At 41.1% G+C, this 20,140-nt stretch overlaps 2 protein-coding genes across 3 annotated transcripts; one reads left to right on the plus strand and one right to left on the minus strand.

Annotated features, from left to right (window-relative positions):
* The first annotated feature begins 28 nt into the window (after nt 1–28).
* Nucleotides 29–13,754, plus strand: nab2 (NGFI-A binding protein 2 (EGR1 binding protein 2)). 2 transcript variants are annotated; one of them, XM_008409959.2, is made up of 8 exons: nt 29–1,993; nt 2,150–2,236; nt 2,436–3,395; nt 3,477–3,610; nt 4,606–4,657; nt 4,744–4,852; nt 4,939–5,124; nt 9,723–13,754. In XM_008409959.2, exons 3-8 carry the CDS (start codon nt 2,484–2,486, stop codon nt 9,827–9,829), a joined length of 1,500 nt encoding a protein of 499 aa, XP_008408181.1. In that variant the 5' UTR covers nt 29–1,993; nt 2,150–2,236; nt 2,436–2,483; the 3' UTR covers nt 9,830–13,754. The 2 variants fall into 2 exon arrangements, with proteins under 2 accessions (XP_008408181.1, XP_017160144.1); XM_017304655.1 differs by lacking the exon at nt 29–1,993 and having other exon boundaries at nt 2,010–2,236.
* A 1,253-nt stretch (nt 13,755–15,007) lies between these two features.
* On the minus strand, nt 15,008–18,892 carry LOC103465290 (uncharacterized). Its single transcript, XM_008409962.2, has 5 exons — nt 18,804–18,892; nt 17,266–17,327; nt 16,143–16,263; nt 15,700–16,061; nt 15,008–15,629 (listed from the first exon to the last, which is right to left on the minus strand). The coding sequence occupies exons 3-5, from the start codon at nt 16,252–16,254 to the stop codon at nt 15,468–15,470; spliced, it is 636 nt and encodes a 211-aa protein (XP_008408184.1). The 5' UTR covers nt 16,255–16,263; nt 17,266–17,327; nt 18,804–18,892; the 3' UTR covers nt 15,008–15,467.
* Nucleotides 18,893–20,140: the final 1,248 nt, after the last annotated feature.

The raw sequence follows: 20,140 nt of genomic DNA on the forward strand, positions 1-20,140 counted from the left end.
GTTTAAACTGTAGCCTGTCAGTTTAAACAGAGTTAGTCAAATCATAATTTCTTGGCTGGAATAAAATTGGATTAATATGAATTAATAATACAATAGGGATAATAACATTCAGCTTGAATTTCCTTGCGTGGCCTCTGGGGGAAATTGCAACAAAGTCAGTTAGAGAGGCAATTTGAAATCATGGAGCCACACTACACATTCAGTCCCACAAACCATTTTTGCTTGGGTGTGGACTAGTAAACGGTGTCCTGTAGATGTAACTTTTGAACATTTCCACAGGTTTATGTTACAATTATATAATTATGATGCATTTTATTGTGATTTTATGTGACAGATCAACCCAGCCCACTGTTCAGAACAGTGAAGGGGAAGAAAATAGAAAAGTTTAATGCAGCCAGTTGATTAGCAACAGAGGACAATCTAATCTTACTATAAACCCAGCTGTGCTGCAAAGTCCTCAGTGATTTGTTAGATAATTGAATGGACAGCATCATGATGTTCTGCATCAGACAGGAGTCAAACTGAACTTTGCTGCCAACATGCAATACAATATAGGCCATCCAAGGACTATTCCAAAGTAAAAAGGGAATTGTTTCTTTTACTGAATATTTTAAATATGTTTTTCACCAGTACGATAAACTAAAATGTATCTTTAGTCTATTCATTTTCAAGCGTTAAAGTTTCTTGGTATTTGTTTTAACTTAATGCTATTACTAATGCTTAATGTACTAATGCTATTTATACCAAGGCCTGGAAGCTTTTGCAACCTTCCAATTTTTCCACATTTTGTCACCTTGCAATCCTAAACTTCATTGTGTTTAATTGGGATATGATACACATTTTACTCTGACACTTAAACACCCCTGAACAAAGTTTATTTGTAGAACGAAAGCCATGATACATTCATTTTACACCTTGACACAAGCGAAGAGAAATGACCTGGTCAGATGAGATGGAAAATTTTACCTTTTAACATAGCATGCAAAGTCTTTGTGTGATGGAAAACTTACTCTGCTGTCACCTTGTCATCAGAATCCAAAGTGAGACATGGTGAAGGCAGCATGATGCTGTGGCAATGTTTTTCTCCAGAAGGGTCACGAAAGCTGATCAAAGTTTTGTAAAACATCCCTTTTTTTTGGTACAATTATCTCCAGAGGATTCAGAGTAGAACAGGGCTAGCCCTCTTTACCAACTTGGTGATTTATTTTTTATTTTTGCTAACTTGATTCAAAACAGAATGACATGTCTCAATTTCAGGGACCATTTATTTCCAATTGATTCTATTGACACTGGCAGGATAAGAGTTAGAATGGTCCAGTCAAAGCCCAGAGTTAAATTCAATAAATTAAATTAAGAATCTTCATTCTCTAGATGCATAACACTGACAGATATATCTCAAAGACCTCAGCTGAATCTAAATTCACGCCACACTTTTCAGATTTTATTATCAAAACATACATACGTATTTTAATTAAACCAGATCATTGTCCTTCCACTTTACTACTTTGTGTTTATCAATTTAAATATCAAGTAAAATGCGGTGGAGTTTGTGAAATTCCGTCTTTTTAAGACCAATAAGACATGAACCGGAGTCTCCCTCATTTCTTGGCCATTTTAAAGGCGAGTCTGCACGATGACTCTTTCGTTGGAGGGTCTTTTGACACGGTAAACCTCCGGGAATCCCCTGAAGCCTCTGCATGAAGGACTAATCTCGAAGACGCATGAGGGTTAATTTCAAGCCCCCACTATACCACCACCCACATCTCCAATTTGAAAGCCGCCTCTCTACCGGGAGAGGAAGGCTCTTTTTCGGTCAGATGGCGTGCTGCAGTCCGCCCCCGTCATTCTCCAGCCCACACAGACGGCAAAAAAGGCAGCCAGCAACCAATACGGTGCGCCGGAGGAGGATTTCTGCCAGTGATATCAGCCGAGGAGCGATACGCAAAGGGGATTTACTACGGCAAATCTGCGCCGTGGAGGCTCTCGGCGAGAGGTAAGAGTAACGAATAGGATAATAAGCGCGATGTGACGCCGAGCAGGGTGTCCTCCTCTAGTAGCTTTAGAGAGGAGCCAGTGATCCAAGTAATTCCTGTCTGAACGTGTGCTGCTCCTGTCTCAAAGACTGGCTGATATTGTGTTTCTTTGTCAGTTTCGCTCCCGGAGTTGCGAGCCGTGACATTGGAGTGAATATATTCCCAGTTTAGGCGGAACAGATCTTCACAAGGAACCTGAAAAGGTAAGAAAAAATATCTATATAAATACTTTTAGTTTTGTAAGAAGAGGTATGCATGGAAAATAGAGTGGTTTTTGCTTAGAGTGCAAGACTTCAAGAACTTCTTGAAAGCAAAGGAGAAGCTTTTGAACTTATGTTTGGATCTCATGCCAGAGTCTCTTCACTTTAGTAATTAACATCTCCAGGACTTCTCTCTCTGCAGGTTCATGCGATTCCCCTCAATTGTTTGACCTTTCCAGTGCTGTGTGCTATGTCTCTGCCACGCACCCTTGGGGAGTTGCAACTCTATCGGGTGCTGCAGAGGGCCAACCTGCTGGCCTACTATGAAACCTTCATCCAGCAAGGCGGTGACGACGTGCAGCAGCTCTGTGAGGCTGCCGAGGAGGAGTTCCTGGAAATCATGGCCCTGGTTGGCATGGCCACCAAGCCGCTGCATGTGCGTAGGCTGCAGAAGGCTCTCCGCGACTGGGCGGCGAACCCTGCCCTTTTCAGTCAGCCCGTCGCTAATGTCCCTCTTGGGGGGATCCCGCTGTTCAAAGTCGAAGGGACGGGCTCCAGCGGGTCAGCTGGCGGGTACAGAAAGGCTCTGAGCAACGGGCAGCCTGGTTCCCCCTGCGAAAGAGAGGACCGGGCATGTCTCACCCCGATGTACAGCGGCAGTCCGAGAAGTCCCTGCTCCCAGGCGTCACCGCAGCCGCCGGACACACACTACAGGGAAAAACTCTCCCCCATGGACCCACACTGGCTCAGCCCAGACCCTGATGGGAATGGCGCTCTTGCCTCTGCATCTGGAGCCGAGGAGGAACCACACAGCCCACCTCTCCTGTCCGCAGGTCCTCCGGGTCCTTCCACATCTCCAGTGCCCTCCGCATCCTTCGCCCCAGCACCCCTATCAGCCTGGCCAGGAGGGCAGCTGGACGAGGAGACGGCCAGGGCCGTGGTGGAGAGCGTGGAGAGACTCTATAGGACCCTGCCCAGGTCAGACCCCGCAGAGGTAAAGACTCTGCTGAGGATGAACAAGAAAATAGCAAAAACCGTGGGTCACATCTTCAGAATGGGCTCGCAGGATGCAAACAAGGAGGAGGAGATCCGGAAATACAGCCTCATTTATGGTCGCTTCGACTCCAAGAGGAGAGAGGGCAAGCAGCTCACACACCACGAGGTAAACTCAAAAATACTAAAGCTGCCTGCTTGAAAGCACCCATAAGTCCTTCACGCATTGTTTGTTTTTTTTCCTCCCCAGTTGATCATCAATGAAGCTGCTGCCCAGTTCTGCATGAGAGACAACGCTCTCCTGCTCAGACGGGTGGAGCTCTTTTCTCTGGCTCGACAGGTGGCCAGGAAATGTGCCTACACCTCCACACTCAAACATGCAAGGTAAGTGTTTCAGTGACATTCACGCCTCACTCCATGCAAAGACTGGACATCCATTGACACAAATGTATGAAAAATTGACACATTTTTCATACATTTTCAACGCTGGGCTGCGCTTCTTTCTATCCAGCCCTGATACATACATTGACAAAGTTACTTTTTCCAGCTTGTAAATCCCCTGATGCTAAAAGTCAGCTTTGGTTAGCACATCTGATCAACCCCAAACACCTTGAAACCACATTTAGACTTCAACAGACGTCTCTATGTGTACGTATTTTCACTTTTCCACAACTTGAATTTACTGTGGTATTGTCTGCACCAGTACCTGAACATGCAAATGTAGCTTAATTAGAACATGACTTACTACACAAAGATGCTGAGTTAATACAAAAATTTTTGTATTTTAGTATCAAATTAAGCCACCACACTGTGAAGTATTAGTCTCACGGTTTCAATCTGAAGGAGGGGAAGATGTTACGCTATATAAAACATCTTTACGCCCGTTTCCAGAAAGATGTTGTTGAGTTGGACACAAAAATGTACAACTCACAGTAACAAAAATATTCACTGAAAACGCACTCATGTTTGCATTCCTATACAAGTTTTAGGAAAACCTTTTGAGATTAAAAAAGATTTTAGCAAACATCAACCAAGAAACCTTCCTAATGTAAAAGACTGGGTCTATATTTAAAACTCTAAATTTAAAGTTAAATGTTTGTATGTTAATTTTATCATTGTGAATTAAACATTTAAAAATGTAACCTTTTTAAAATCACACACTCATGGTTTGAAGGGTAAATTCAGCTAAAACTATCAGTGTAACAAACACTGATAGTGTTGGTAGAGTGTCGCAATTTGTAATTTTAAGTTTCATGTAGGATTTTCTGATGAGGTTTACTTTCCACTTTGAACTTTGTTACTTTAAATTAGTTAAAATACACTTTCAAAGCTCCAAAACAAGAGGTGCAACCTCATCTTCATGTTTGTTTCTGTTGCAGGTCAAATGCTGACGAGAGCAGCGGTTTGTCTCAGAAGAGAGCGAGACACGAGGTGAATCCTTGTTGCTGTTTCCGCTGGTTATTAGAGCTCATCTGGTCTGTAGTCGTTCATGAGCGGGCTTGTGTGGTGTGTTTAAGGTCATCGTGTCTGAGTCATCGCTCCTTGGAGTGGAGGGATCTGAAGGAGCGACTCAGAGAGCAGATGAAGACAGCTTGTCTGCAGAGAGCCTTGACTGCGTATCGCTTGGTAACGCTCCACATTGAATTTACATTAGAAATTATTTAAAAAAAAAAAAAAAGACAGTTTGAGCTGAGCTCTGTTTGCTCTGTTAGACTCCAGCTCCCAGTGCAACCAGTCTCCGTCTCCCCGTCCTCACACTGACGCCTCGAACCCCGCCAGCTGGAGCCGCCATCTAATACAGCAGACTCTAATGGACGAAGGCCTGCGATTGGCTCGGATGGTGTCACATGACCGGGCGGGGAAACTCAGCCTGGGGCCAGAGGGAACTCACTTGGCAGGTGACTTTTCAGAGACTCCCATACCTGGATTGTTCAATATAGATTAAACCTGTTACTACAAGGTAGAGGAATGACTTAGGGGTTATTTTCTAAATTTCTGGAAGGCATAAACAAATGTGACTCCAAAAAAGTTTTCAATTTGAAGCTGGATAGATTATAAGTGGGATGGTTAAAGATTTATGGAGGAATATTCAAGAAGTCTCTGACTTTTTCAGTTCAACCCAACCAACATCTTACCCACGTTTAAAGGGACTTTTGAAGTGAGACGGATAAGCAGTTAACATCTGACCTGCGGTATAAAACTCTCTTAGCAACCTCGTTTACCATCAAAGTTATTTGGACCTTGAGGCTGGAGAAGCCAAGATCAAAGCAGTCTTTTGCCGTTTTGACAGAAATAAAAGCTGCAGTGGTTTGTTCTGCTGATGAAATCATGAAACCTTAGACTGTTGCCACCTTTTTCATTTGGTATTTATTTACACAGAAAGCGCTGATTGTTAGGTATGAGGCAACGTGCCAACAATCACCTTCCTGTGCTAAAAATGCACCGAGAACAAAACATGTCAAGTGTTTCTGGTCTAAGTAACTTACAAGCAGAAAAGTGAAGGATTAATACTGTTGTAGAGCTGCTATTTGTTTCAAAGGCAAAAGAAGACACAGTGTCTTTAAAAGGATAAGTAGGAGACACAGTTTTTATCAGCAGATGAGCTTAAGATGTTATAGCAAAGACTCAATATCAATATTATTCTGTGTTGTTTCAACAGATGGAAATTCATAATGATGAATGATTGAAACTGACAGTAGAGGTGAAATTTCCTTCTCAGAAGATCAATTGAGGAGAAATACATATTGACATCATGGCATAAAGTTTTGCACTCCATAGTGATAGACTGTGACTTTCACATCCTTTATCCCAATACACGTGCGCTATTCGAACCAGGAGCACAATAAGTCCACACACACACTTAAACATGCGATAGAATTTGATTTTGCATTAAATCCTCTTGTTTTCCTCATGTTTGAAAATGAATAACACATCATTCCCTTCATGGCTTGTTGCCGCTGTACTAAGAAGTGAGTTTTATGGGGGGTTTTCATTCAAAATAAAACAAAAACATGCAATGAAGTCAGAATTTCAACCTGAAAACTCTCAATTTGCCCTGTATTCCTGAGTTGAGAATACAGTATGGCTGCTGTACACATAAAACTCAATGAAAGCTGCATTTATAAACTATTAATTAACACTTCTATACAATAAAATACAAAGTTAACTGTTTTTATGACTTGCGACATATGTCCCAATTCACAGATCCAAGCTGAGGTGAAATGAATGCACCATTAAAACATTGTTCTTCTGCTCATTACACTACTTACAATTTTATATTATTACTCTTCCTGAAAATGCTTTACCTGTTTGTCTTTCAGTACAGGAATATCATTCTTGGTGCACCACCTCCTCCCTCCTTTTCCTGTGTGAACAATATTTTTTTCTGTAAATGAATAAAGTCACGTGCATGAACTGGCATTTGCATAAACCCATATGATGTTTTTGAAATTGGGTCTGACTCGCTCTTAGCTGGAGTCTCAGGACCAGATATTGTAGATTTATTCTAAGTGAAGATGCCAGAGTTATCTTCAGCAGGTAAGGCAAAATGTGAACTATAATTTCAAAACGGAATCAGATGGTTGTGGGGCAGAACTGAATAACAGACAGAGACTTTCTAACCTTCAGTAACAATGAATATTTTATAGCTCCACAGTTTGAACCCCAGTGAGTCAGAATCGCTCTGAGGTGACGCCTCCCACCGCTCACAGCTAAACTCCAGCAGGCTGTAGACTAGAAAGGAGAGAAGTTAGAAGGGGGAAACAAGGAGGCTGAGAGGAAAAAGTGTGAGAAGGAGGGCAAAGGAGGGAGACCAAAAAAACAAAAACGAAACGAGAGAGGGAGAAAAAGCGTTACTCTGTTATTGCACTTCTTTAATACCTTGTTAGTTTTTGTGATGCATCACAAGCAAAAAGTAAGTGGTTTGGGCAGAGTTAGTCGTTCTGGGCTGCGATCGTCAGCTGAAGAGATTAAGCAACGGAGAAGGAAGCCAGCAAAGACATGAGGAGGCGTGGAGGGAGGGGAGGGGGGATAGGAAGTACTCTGTGGGCGACAGAATCGGACCCCCCTCCCTGCTTCAGCAGTGACTGACGTCAGAGCGTGTTAGGCGCGTGGGCTGCAGGGCGGGATGGATGGGGCGTGGGGGCGATGGAGTGGGAGGTAATTGGAGGGGCGTTGCATTGACTCACCAAGCGACAGCGTACAAAAATAAAACCTGTGGGCAGGGAAATGGCACAGTGTTTTTTTTTTTTTTAATACATCCTCTCCCTATACCAAAAGGACTGCGGAAATAACAAAACATGACATATGTTTCATCTCTGGCATCAATCTGTCATGCTCCTGTTTGTTTATCTCTCACTCATTCAAGTTTCCCTCATGTGCAGCACTCATTAATCTCAACTTTCTCCCACTTCCTCTTAACGTCACGAGTTCAGCTGTAACCCATTTTCCACTGTCACAGAGCGTCACAGAGCAACACAGAGAATAAACCGATAAATACTGTCTTTGTGGGGATTTGTTTTTCTGGCTGAATTAGCTGTTAACTACATTGTTATTTTACCAATTATGGAAGATTTAGAACAACTTAGAGATTCTAGAGCGGCAATGAAACAATACCTTTTTTGCTTAGTTGCTTTGTTTCTGCTGGATTAAAACTACAGAAATGAGAACAAGGATTGGAACTGGAATTAGTCAATTTTCAGCTTAATTGGCTCTGATTAGCGACCAGGCAGAAGAAAAATAAAAAGTTGGATCTTTCTGTATTCTGTGAAAGGACGGATTGGAAGTGCTACCAGCAAACAAGTATCAACAAGTAGAGAAATTTAAGCTATAACATGCTATTATCTGTTTAGAGAGGTGTTTAAAATAAGCCTGCTGTGTGCTTAGAAAGAGCAGGAATTTGAGTTGTAAACAGGAAGGCTGAATAAAATACAGCACAATAATCCAGCTTTATCTCTAATGACATTCAGTCTCTGTTAGGGAACATTTTAGAAAAGTTGGCAGCCATTCTAAAATTTTAAGAGTTACTTAACTACGTTCTAATGCTTAATGCTATCTATGTTAGCCACTACTTTAAATACGTACATAAGGTTGAAACTACTGTTGGGAAAATCACCTCATACTGCTTCTAGTCATAATGCTGCTGAGTTGCCTGTTGTCGCATATTCTGCACATACTAGGAATAATTTAAGAAGCACTTTGCTGACATCTAGAGGTCAGAGGGTGAATGACATGATATTATGAGCAGTATTTAAAGTACAGTAGGTGGAGTAGAACAGACTGTACAGACAATTTTGATGTAATTTATTTTCAAAGCACTTTTTGGCAAAAGCAGCACCAATAAAATGATCTGAACACCAGATACTAGAAAATGTCATCACCAGTTATGCTTACTATCACTAAATTGCATCCCACCTCAATTTATATGAATTGTTTGAACTGTTTATGTAACTCTCACACAACAGTCTGACCCAGCCAGTATTCAGAAATCGTACAGCACCTGAACATGCCACACCGTGCCAACTGGAAATTTAAAAACTAATTTCTCTCTGTACAGTGGAAGATTACTGCTGCAGCTGAATCGTGTCTGAACGTGATATCAGTCCTCCAATAAATGGACAACAAGCTGCAGGTGTTAATGCTCTTATTATCAGAAAAGAGAGGGAGAGCAGGTCAAGGAAAGTGAGTCAGGAGGGTAACCATTCATACAATTTGTTGCAGCAGCCGTCAAACTGCAGTCACCAACAATCCTGCCGCTGCTTTACATGTGTTGAAGGTCACCTTAGATCTGAGAGCAAAACCAATGTTTGGTGTATTTGTCACACCGAACAAGACATTAATGATTTAATCTGACTGAGGAATAATTTTACATCCTGAACCTGGTTGAATATTAATGATGGCTCCCAACAGGAATGTTATAGGAAAGACTCAGAAATGCTGAAGAGAAATGCTGAAGATGCTGGTTGGTGCATCTCGTAACAATTTTTTCCTCTTAATTACAAAATAATTTTTTTTAAATCAGTAAAATGTGTTTTTCTAATCTTACTTTTAATCTGCTGCCTCTCTCATATAATTACACAGTGAACCCAAACTTTAGTTCTGTGTATTCTCTKYTTTTTTTTTTTTTTTTTTTTTTACTCAGTCATCACTCCATTGTCTCTGCTCGCCTGGGGACATTTTGCTACCAGGTTGCATTGGTCACATAAACCATGACGACTGCACTTCATGTGGGAGAACTTCCTGGTGAATTCCCCCAAACTAGCATTCAAAGCTTTTAAACACCAGCTGCATGGGATCTCTAAACGGTGTTTATGCTCGGCTTTGCTGCCCCCACTACGTGAAAAGCCAGTAATTTCAACGCTGCAGTCACTGAGATCAGAATTGAAGTTGTTATTGATAGCCTTTACCTAAACACTGCTCTGTAGCGGTCAATTACATACTTCCTGTTTGAGTTAACTTTTGTTTCTAGTCTCATTTTCAAACCCACGTTTCCCCCCAGAGCATGACATCAAAGTGGAACGGGCGATCTTGATGACGGCGTGCCGGAGCAGTAGCCCTTGTGTCACCAAAGAGCCAACAATCACCTCCAACCACAGAGGAAAGTGAAACCCGCAGCCCGTCAGGGGAGCTGTGCTCAGAGAGAGAGAGGACTCCAACTCAAACTGTAAATCTAAGACTCTGCAAGGATCTGACTAAATAGGCCCCGTCATTGTCTTGTAAACGAATCCGCTGTAAATTAAGATCTAAATGTTTCTGTTTTTTATATATCTGTTAGATGGAAGGAAACCCCGTCTCTGTTTTAGTGTCCTGTAGAGTTTAGCTGTGTTCTGTCAGGGAAAATGTTTATGTTGCTGCCAGTGCCGCTGTGCGCTGGAGGATCCGCCTGCCACAGATGAAACGCGCTTCACACAGCAGGGGGCACTGCAACTTTGGGAAACTGACGCTCTGAAGTTCCTCCACACTGAGCGACACTGCAGAGGAGATGCGCGTTTAGCAAACATCTCTTTGCTTTGCAAGTTGCAGCATAATGCTCCGGAGCTGTTCACTCAGGAAACGCTTTGCTTAGGTCAGAGGTCAGAACTGTAGAGGTCAAACTAACTTAGAAGGGACTGACACATGCAGCACCTTGCAAAAATATTCATACTGCTGAAAATTTTTATAAATTTTGTTTTATTTATATTTTATGTGATAGACCAACAAAATATACCATATAATGAAGAAGTGCCTCTTATGAGAGGTAGCATGTAGATGGAGCCACACACAAAGTTGAAAACTAAAAAAGAGAAATCACCTTTTCCATATTCTCTTGAAACCTTAGCTGGAGCTGCTTAGTGGTTTCTTTAAAAACTCAATTAAATCAGTTTTTATCAATCTGGCATGTTTTTATGTGCTGGATTTTTATTTAGCTTTTATTTAAAAACTAAATAAAAACATTTAGTTTTTATTTTGAGAGGTGCTACAAAAATCAAGCTTGACTTCCTAATTACACATTTAAAAGGAAATACATGATTTCATTTTTTACCAAATGAAAATCTGAGAAGTCTCTTATGCATTTTTATAAACTCAACTTGCTGAATTTCTTTTTAACAATTCGTGCCAAATTTTCAAACTTTCATTAGTAAAGAATTTTGAAAGTCATCAGCAATCTACGATAATCAAGCACTACATGTTGTTGGTCTATCACATAAAATAAAATTAATTTGACTTAATTTCCCTGTGAGATTAATAAAGTATTTTTGAAATTGAATTGAATTTTGAATCCAATCAAAATGCACTGGAGTTTGTGGCTTCAGAATCTGAAAACATTTAAAGTGCGATGAATGTTTTTGCAAGACGCTGAATGTTGAGGCTAAAAAGTGTTTCGTTTTTAGTCGGTGTTGAATAAAATTTCAAAAAGCGACTTCATTAGCTTGTCCATCAGATTTGACTTCTGTCATAATCACACTCACAACTTTCTGCTGCACAAATAACTGATTGGATGTTTTTTTTAAAATCCATTTCAGATTGAAAATTTTGCCATCCCCAAGATTATGAACGTATTTATTTTCTTAATCCAGTTGCTAAATCCAGAACACTGAGGCTTGGAGCGACACAGTCTGGGCGCACTCTGACTTTGCTCCGTTCAGAGTTTATTATCACTAAAGGTAAAACTGTACATTTGTTGGGAGCACTGCATTTAAACTACATTGAAAGGTTCTTCGTTTTAAAGGCTGTTTGACACACTTGTTGAGAAATGGGGTCTTTGACTTGTAAGTTGATCCGTTTGTAATGTTTTGTGTCTTTTAAAGACGGACGTGATATTTTGGGGGGGTGATTTATTATAATTTTTTGTTCAATTTGTATTTTAGGAAAACTCAGAGGTTTAGAGAGACTAAATGATTGTATTCTCTCTTGATGCAGCAGCTTATTTTAAACTCGTCACCTCGACTGGCCTCGGCAGCAGAGTTTAGGTGTTAGCTTATGTCGACGGCTATAAATATAACAGATTTTGTAGACTAATTGCAGAACTACCAGTGAGGTAGCGTGTTGTGCATCGATTACACCTACCCGTCTCTTGAGCATTACAATCATCCTCAGTGTACGTTGCAAGACAGATAATTTATTTTGTTATATCCTAATAAATGTTACTTTAATGATTTAAGTCAGTGTTGTAGTTCTTTCTACCAAGAGTGACTTTTTTCCTCCTGCTAATTTAACAGCTCTGAAGTGTGGACGAGGCAGCAGGAGCTGCGTCACTCAGCCAGCAACACTTCTGCTGTTGTCTTGTTTGTTGCACTGACGCTTCGATGCTGCCGTGACTCATCATCGCCGCTCATGTCATCCGCAGACATCGGACTGCAAAACGATACTCAAGAGCAAACCTGGTATTAACCAGACAAATTCTTCTGTAGGATTTCAAAAAGTCCAAGGCGTTATTAAGCGTCACGGCCCTGTGGGGATGGAAAGATTGCTCATCCGCACCGAAACACCTTCGCAACTTGCAAGAAAATTCATATTTCTCCATGGTGTTTGCTTTAATATCATACACGCCTTCTCTTTGCAGAGCACATACACACCTTGGATTTGAGTTTTCACCTACATGAACTCTCCTTTTCCACATCTCTTAAAATAACTTTGCTGGATTTAACAGAAGTAACCACTATGTTTTTGCTTTTTGTTTCATTTTTATGAGCTACACCCAGGCCTGATAACAGTACAGTCTATAAGTCACTTAAATAGATCCTGTCAAACATGAAACAGGTAAAAAAAAAAAAAGCTCACAAAAAGAAAAGAAAAATAAAAGATGAAACGGTAAGAAAGCTTTTCTGAAGCAGCTGGTTTTCCACAAGAGATCATTACAAACTCTTTCTGCATGTCACAAAAGAAACAAGAACAAAATCCAAAAAAATTACAGAGATCAGGCAAAAACTGCATCAATGGGACCAAAGACAAAACTCCTGCTGAATAAAAATGACACAGAAGCTTGTTTGACATTTACCAAAAAAAAATAAAAAATTTTGATCCACAAAAAATATTATATGAACTGAGGATACAAAAGAGAAACTTTTTCAAAAGTGTAAAGCTACAAGTGTGGCAACTTCTAGTAAATAAAAACAGAAGATTTAAGGAAAAGAGTATTATAGTGACACACATGGAGCCGACAGCATGAAGGTCTGGACTGTCATTGATGGAATCATGAGGTCATGACCTTACACTCATGAAAGAACACCTGTAGATCCATATCTGAAAGGCTAAAGAAGTGGCATAGTCAAAGTCTAAATATCTCTGAGATCCTGACCTTTAACAGGTTATTTAGGCTCAAAAGCTGCATGAATTATAACAATTCACTGAGTTCACCGAGTTCTCATTGACATGTCTTAGAAATTTCACTTATGTTTTAGTGTCTTTCAGTTCATGTTGCCAAGTAATTTTTGTCGATTAAAATCAAATGCAACGCTGTGAAACATGTTATTAACATGTAATAAAGATAGCTCCAAGAAATAAGAAGTCATCCTTCAGATTGGTTTATGATTATTAATCTAATTAACCTTGATTGCATCTATCAATCATTTACATTTCACTCTTTAACGCTTTGATTGTCATTTAATTGTAAAGGTTCTGTAACGATAAATACCTTTTAATCTTGAAGATGCAACAGAAATTGTGTTCAAGATCTTAACGTCTGATTATAAAATCAATCTGGCAGCAGAAAAGGAGCCGTTATCGTCATTCAGCTGTCAGCGTTGCTAATTAGAGTTTAATCTTTGCATCTATTTTTAGTTCCTGTTCTTTCTTCAGTAACAGTGCGAAGCAGCAGAAAGCCGATCTGATGACAAGCAGCACAAGGACAGTTGAAGTAAGCAGAGTATAAATTAACATATAAGATTACTTCAACATTTCAAGGATTGTTGATTTAAGTGTTAAAAATTAAGCTAGAAATTACATAACTACAGCAGCAGCTCCGGCGATGCTCTCCCATTGGCCACTTGGTTTTAAACCAGACTTGATGGAAAAGAAAGGATGGAAAAGAAAGGAAAAAAGAGAAAAGAAAGGAGAAGTAAGGCAAAGAGATATGAATAGAGAAAGAAGGATAGAAAGTAGGGCTGCACAGTGGCGCAGTTGGTAGAGCTGTTGCCTTGCAGCAAGAAGGTTCTGGGTTCGATTCCAGTCTTTCTGCATGGAGTTTGCATGTTCTCCCTGTGCATGCGTGGGTTTTCTCCGGGTACTCCGGTTTCCTCCCACAGTCCAAAAACATGACTGTCAGGTTAATTGGCCTCTCCAAATTGCCCCTAGGTGTGAGTGTGTGTGTGCATGGTTGTGTGTCCTGTGTGTCTCTGTGTTGCCCTGCGACAGACTGGCGACCTGTCCGGGGTGTACCCCGCCCCTCGCCCGAAACGTTGGCTGGAGATGGGCACCAGCAACCCTCCCGACCCCACTGAGGGAAAAAGGGTGCAAGAAAATGGATGGATGGATGGATGGATGGATGGATGGATGGATGGATGGATGGATGGATGGATGGATGGATGGATGGATGGATGGATGGATGGATAGAAAGTACAAGAAAACAACCAAGAAATCTGCTTCTACACCTACAGAGAGAAAAACACAAAACCAAGAAACAACAGCAATAAAAAAAAAAAACATATAACAATAACAACGTCACTGAAAAACACATAGTAATTAATACAAGATTCCAAACACCTGTGTGTGTTTGTGAGCTCTCTCGTAGACAAGGAGTCTCCATAAGAATGAACATGGAGGCCTGCTAGCACCACCACAGCAGGGTCTGGTACTGGCCTGGTAGGACCACCACAGCAGGGTCCGGTACCGGGTCCCTACTGAAGTCAGAGATTGGTCCGCATGGTCAGAGCATGACCCAAGCTCCGACCAGAAACAAGTAGGTTTTGTTTCTGGTCATAACTTTTGGAAAGACTTTCTAGACGCAGTCAAGGCGAGGATTGGGTCTCTGCTTTTTGCAGATGTTGTTGTTCTGTTGGTGGTTTTGTTTATCAGAGTCCGATCTCCAGCTTTCTATGGAGCAGTTTGCTGCTCCGTGTGAAAACCAGCAAATCAGAAACCAGTTAAAGGACCTGAGTAAAGAACCTTGTTTCGTTTAACCTTGTTCTTGATGCAGATGATTTGGGGTCATTTGCCAAACACCTGCATGTTAAAATCATGACATAAATTCCCAGTAATGAGACAAACGTCTCTAGATTGTTGTTCCATTGAAAATGTATTCACACCCACAAGCAAAGGACAAATAAAACCCTGAGTAAAACACTTCAAAAAATGCTCACACACAGCTAATGCTCAACAACCAGTTCATATTCATTTCACACTATAGCTAATGACACACTTCCCAGAGGTTGTGTGACCAGAGGTGTGTATGCACCATCACAGTATCAGTCTATTGTCAGTGAGAGAAGACCTGCAGTAACTTGAAAAAGTATTTGCCCCCTTTCAGATTTCTTCTGGTTTTGCTTATTTGTCAGAATTAAATATTTTTATTTCATTCCACATTTTGTAACTAATTTTATGCAGCATGACCTGACTAAACACAGAATGCAGCTTCCAAATTGTTTTTTTTTTTTGTTTTTTTTTTTTCAGAATGTAATGTCACAAATCAGTGGACACCACCCCTCACCTAGCAACCCCCAGCTGAGCTCCGGCATGTCTGGTCAGCTGGTTTTTACTGCAATATCTACAATGGCTAATGGAAAAGACAGAGGGGAAATACGTTTCGACTGTAGTGTTTGTCTTTGGTCTATGTGACATGCGTGTGAAGGTGACGCAGAAACTCTCCTCGTGTGGTTGAGTCTCCGGGAAAAACCGCTTGGCAGAAGTCACAAACATGCGAGTGCATCGCCACGTCAGACATCATGGCTCCTCCAGACAGGTTCAGGAGGCCCCCATCCATCATCGGCATCTGAAACAGATCAAAACTTTACAAAAACAACACAACAACAACCACACATCTCTGAGCAGAAGACGCTCACCATGTACGGAGCTCTGCGTTCACCAGGGCCGTTTTGTTCTGAAGGCTTTGGCCTGCTGGGAGAATCTGCGTGGTGTTTCGAGAACTCCGTATTGAACACGAACGGGTTCAACATCTCCGTCTTCGCATCCTGCTTCCTCTGGCATGGCATGTTCACGCTGAGCTTCGACATTCCTTCAGCAAGAACACCGGAGGCGCAGCCAACATTTCTGAAAGCGTGCTCAGCCCCGTGCGGCGGCGTGGGGTCTGGTCCCGCAGACGTCAGCGGTTGAGGCTTTTCGTACAGAAACGCAGGGACCTCGTGGGAACACTGGACCGGGATAGAAATCAGATCGCTCACTTCTACTTCTGGAACAGAGACCCCTGGACAAAACAAATGGTTGTTTACAGGTTACTTTGAGTGATTGGAGAGCTGCTGGTTAGCATTGAAATCAAAACTCATACCTTGCTGTTTCTGCAGGGCTGTTGTGAGCTGGTGAAGCAGAGCTGCCTGTCTGAGGCACAACGACCTGAGGCGAAGAAACTCCTGGTAAAGTTCACTGTACGCGTCCTCCATCTCAGGACTCTGCAGACAGTCAGCATCACTGGGTCAGCTACAACCATCACAACAGAGTCTTTTGTGTGTAACTTATGTGATTTCAGCTATTCCCTGAAAGCCTCAAAGGATTTAGAGAACATTAGTGAATAAATTAACCAAGAAACACAGCTGAGAGGTGAGGGATGAACTGTGAAGAAGAGTTAGGAAATAAACCAACATCTCCAACTCTGAACTCGTCACTGAGCACCGTTCTGTTGGAGCGCAACGTGAAACTGGAGATTGGCCGTTTGGGCTTCAGATTTTATCACAAGACTTGGTGATATTTATTCTTATAACAACAAAATCTGACATCCACAGTTCAATCTATTTACAAGAAAAATATTAAAATGTTAGTTTTGGGGGTTTGCAACCATCGTTACTGTAAAACATAATTACAATAATTAAAAACTGTACAATAACTTCCCATCTCTACAGCTAACCTGTCCATCCACCTATACTGACCACCGAACTACTAGTTTCTGCAACACTGGAGGAGCTACAGAGATTCTCGGCTCGGGCGGGACAAACTGCTGGTAGAACAGCTACTCGGTGTTTACGCTACAAATTTATATTTTAGAAGAGAACAGCTGAGAAAGTCAGATTGTAAAAAGTTATGTAAGGGACACAGCAAACAACTGTTTACACACGACACAAACTGAGCTGTTTTGGCAACATGTGAAATGCTACGTGTGGAGGAAAGTGACGTTACGTTCTGTCATATGAATCAACCACTTTGTGCAGAGTTGTCTTCATCTGGTTAAACGCACTGTTAGAGAGAGATACAAGCACTGGTTGCTGCCATTTAAAGCACACATTTACAACAGAAAATATGGAGATTTATCTCATAAGACTTCTCTAAACCCTAGGACTCCATCAACAGTTCAGATACCGAAACATCACTGAAGGAACTGCTCTCTGTTGATTTTCTGTTAGCAATAAGCCATTTACAATCATCAGTTTCACGTAGCACATGAACATTGGCTCACTTACCTCTCGTGTGACTGTTCGTCCTCAAAAAAGCTGCAATCAGGCCTTAAAGTCATCCAAACTTCCTGCCATTTAAAAAAAAAAAAAACACTGATTGTAAACTTAAAGGTCAGTTATCTTGCAGAGTCTACAACTTGTTCACGGATCCTAAATCCAGTCTTCAAACTGGATTTGAAGACTGGACAAGACTGGACATTGGCCCGAAGCACGAAGTTCTGTTAATGCAACTGCACAAAGTTGGTATATGAAACAGTCAAACAGAAGGAAGTAGCTTTTGAAAACAGAGAAGTGAAACTCCTTTAGTAGAAAAAAAAGCAACATTGCAATCTGCAACACAGACGTGTGCAGTGACCTTTGTGAAAATGGAAAAAGAAGACAGACGATATTTTCATCTGTTATCTTGTAACGAAAAACAAATATGTCTGAATTATTTACTGTTTGATTAAAAACTTAAAAGGATGGCATTTTTTTATTAAGAGAAATAAAACAAAACAAATTCATATTTTTATGTTCCCAGAAAACAAAATAAAAATTTTTTGGAATATGATTCAGTTTGACATTTAAAAACGAGCTGTGCAGCGGCGCAATGGTTAGCATCCCGGCCTGGGGTCTCTCTGCATGAAGCCTGCATGATCTTCTTGTACTTGCGTGGGTAATTCGGCTTCCTCCCGAGGCTTTGCAGATGTAGCTGTGTGCAGAATAAACTATGCTACACAGATGACACTGTGGTTTTGGAGGACCTTCAGATTCAGCCCATTAAAATTCAGACTTAAAACTATCATAGTCATACTTTTTAAGCTTTTTTTATTATTTATTTTGCTTGTCCAGACTCACCAGAGCTTTAAAAATATATCAATTTAGTCTCGGGCATAGGAGTGGTGAAGTTAGCTAAATGTTTTCAGTTACTTTGTGCTGTTATTGTTTTATTTATTAATTTCCCTCATGTCACGCCCTAAAGGAGGGACACGCCCCACACTTTGAAAACGAACCTACCCAGCGCATCCATCCATTTTCTGTACACCTTTGTCCCTATCGGGGTCGTTCCGGGCGAGAGACGGGGTACAGACTGGACAGGACGCCACACTTTGAAAACCCCCTCCTCTAAATGACATGCATGGCCAAGGTGTTGCCCAGGTAGACACCAGAGACCCGCTAATGCTTCGTTTGTCCAAGTCAAGCAGTCAGCTCTACGGCTGCAAAGAAACTCTGTGTCAAACTGTATGACGTGAGTAACTTGGAAAAGGTGTGAACAGGGTGTCTGAAGTAAGGACAGCAGAAGTGAAATTCCTGCCTGACATAAAAATGAAATGCCCACTTCTGGTAGTGTTTTATTTTGTTCTGTACTTCCTTATCGCTTATCTTTAGTTGAGAAAATCACAGCAACCATACGCTCTAGGTTAGGCTGACTCACAGTTGTGCAATTTGCTCTAATTGGGCCTCGCTTTCTCTAAGCAAACTATTTGTTTTCCGACTCTTTCTAAAGAATAAATCCTGTCATCCTTAAATAAAGGTGATTAAAATTAGCGTTTATTCGGACTTACAGTTTTTCCAGCAGTGGAACAGTGACGGACTGAAGAAGCAGAAGATCCGCATTTTTTTCCCCTTTTTTTTCAGATCGATGACGTCATCACACCGCACGTCAGGTAAATAACTTCCTATAAAGCTGCCTTCAAAATAAAAGAACCAACTTCTTTATGGCGATTCAACATAACATCGCGTCGAAACAGTGGTGAGGTGTGTATACTGCGCTCAGAAACAAAAGTACACCGATAAAGCAACGTAATTGGCGATTTATTTATGTTTGCAACCATATTTCACCTGCTATAAACGACGGTTTAAGGCCCAGTTTGTTTAAACTTCATTAATCAACATGTTAGTGTACTAATACACTGGTTTTGAATATGAATTTGCATGAGATTGCTCTCAACAAAGGAAGTATGGAGTAAAGCTGATTTTCCACTAACTTTTAAGTATTTGTGTGTTAAAATAGACCTTAAATAATTTCAAGGTGCAATGGCTGGACACATAAAGTAAAAGTATTGCAGTTTGTTCACACATAAAAGACTGGGATGCATTTTTTTTTTTTTTACTAACCAGAACTAGAGCCAAATGAGTCCTGGGGAGTGTATGCACTAACAATGAAACTGCAATCAAAGTGAGAAACAAATCAAAAAACCAAACTAACATATAACTAAGAGACTGGAGTGAAGCATCACCACTGTATCCCGACAGAAATCTGACTTTTGTTGCACTTCTCAGATAACAGTGAGAAATTGTGTTAAATTCCCAGCTCATTAAGTTAGCATTGAAATGAAATGAACGCATCACTGGTGTATTTCATAACCTACCGACCACCGGCAGCTTGTTAATGGTGTCACATTATCAGCAGGTTTCTCAGGAGGCTGACAGAAAAATCCTCCCACAGCAGTTTTCGAGCCAAAACGAGCGGACTGAGTGGATTCAGTACACAGAAGTAAAGACCCTTCTGGCTCCGTTTTCACACGCTGTAAAAGCCTTTAAGTTCTGTCTTTAACAACTCCTCATGTTTCCAGCGCCATGTGGGGGCAGCTCTTGGCCTGGTAAAAGTTTTTTGGTGTATTTTGACAATAAACTCAAAACATGTTAAAAGTTAAAGAGGCCCAGCAGAGTTTAGTTTTCAACAGTCAGATCGTGACTCGATGAATGATGCGGTTATCTGCTTTGGACCACCTGCCTGTGTTGGTGTGTTTGCACCATGTGCTTGCTTTGACCTTGAGCCCCCATTTTCATGCACATCCATGCACACACATACACACACACACACACACGCGAACACACACACGCATGCATTATCGCTTGTCTTTAAGATGCTCCTCAAGCTTTGATCCCTAGGTTGGGG

Source organism: Poecilia reticulata, linkage group LG5, assembly GCF_000633615.1.
Source record: "Poecilia reticulata strain Guanapo linkage group LG5, Guppy_female_1.0+MT, whole genome shotgun sequence".
Classification (NCBI taxonomy): Eukaryota; Metazoa; Chordata; class Actinopteri; order Cyprinodontiformes; family Poeciliidae; genus Poecilia; species Poecilia reticulata.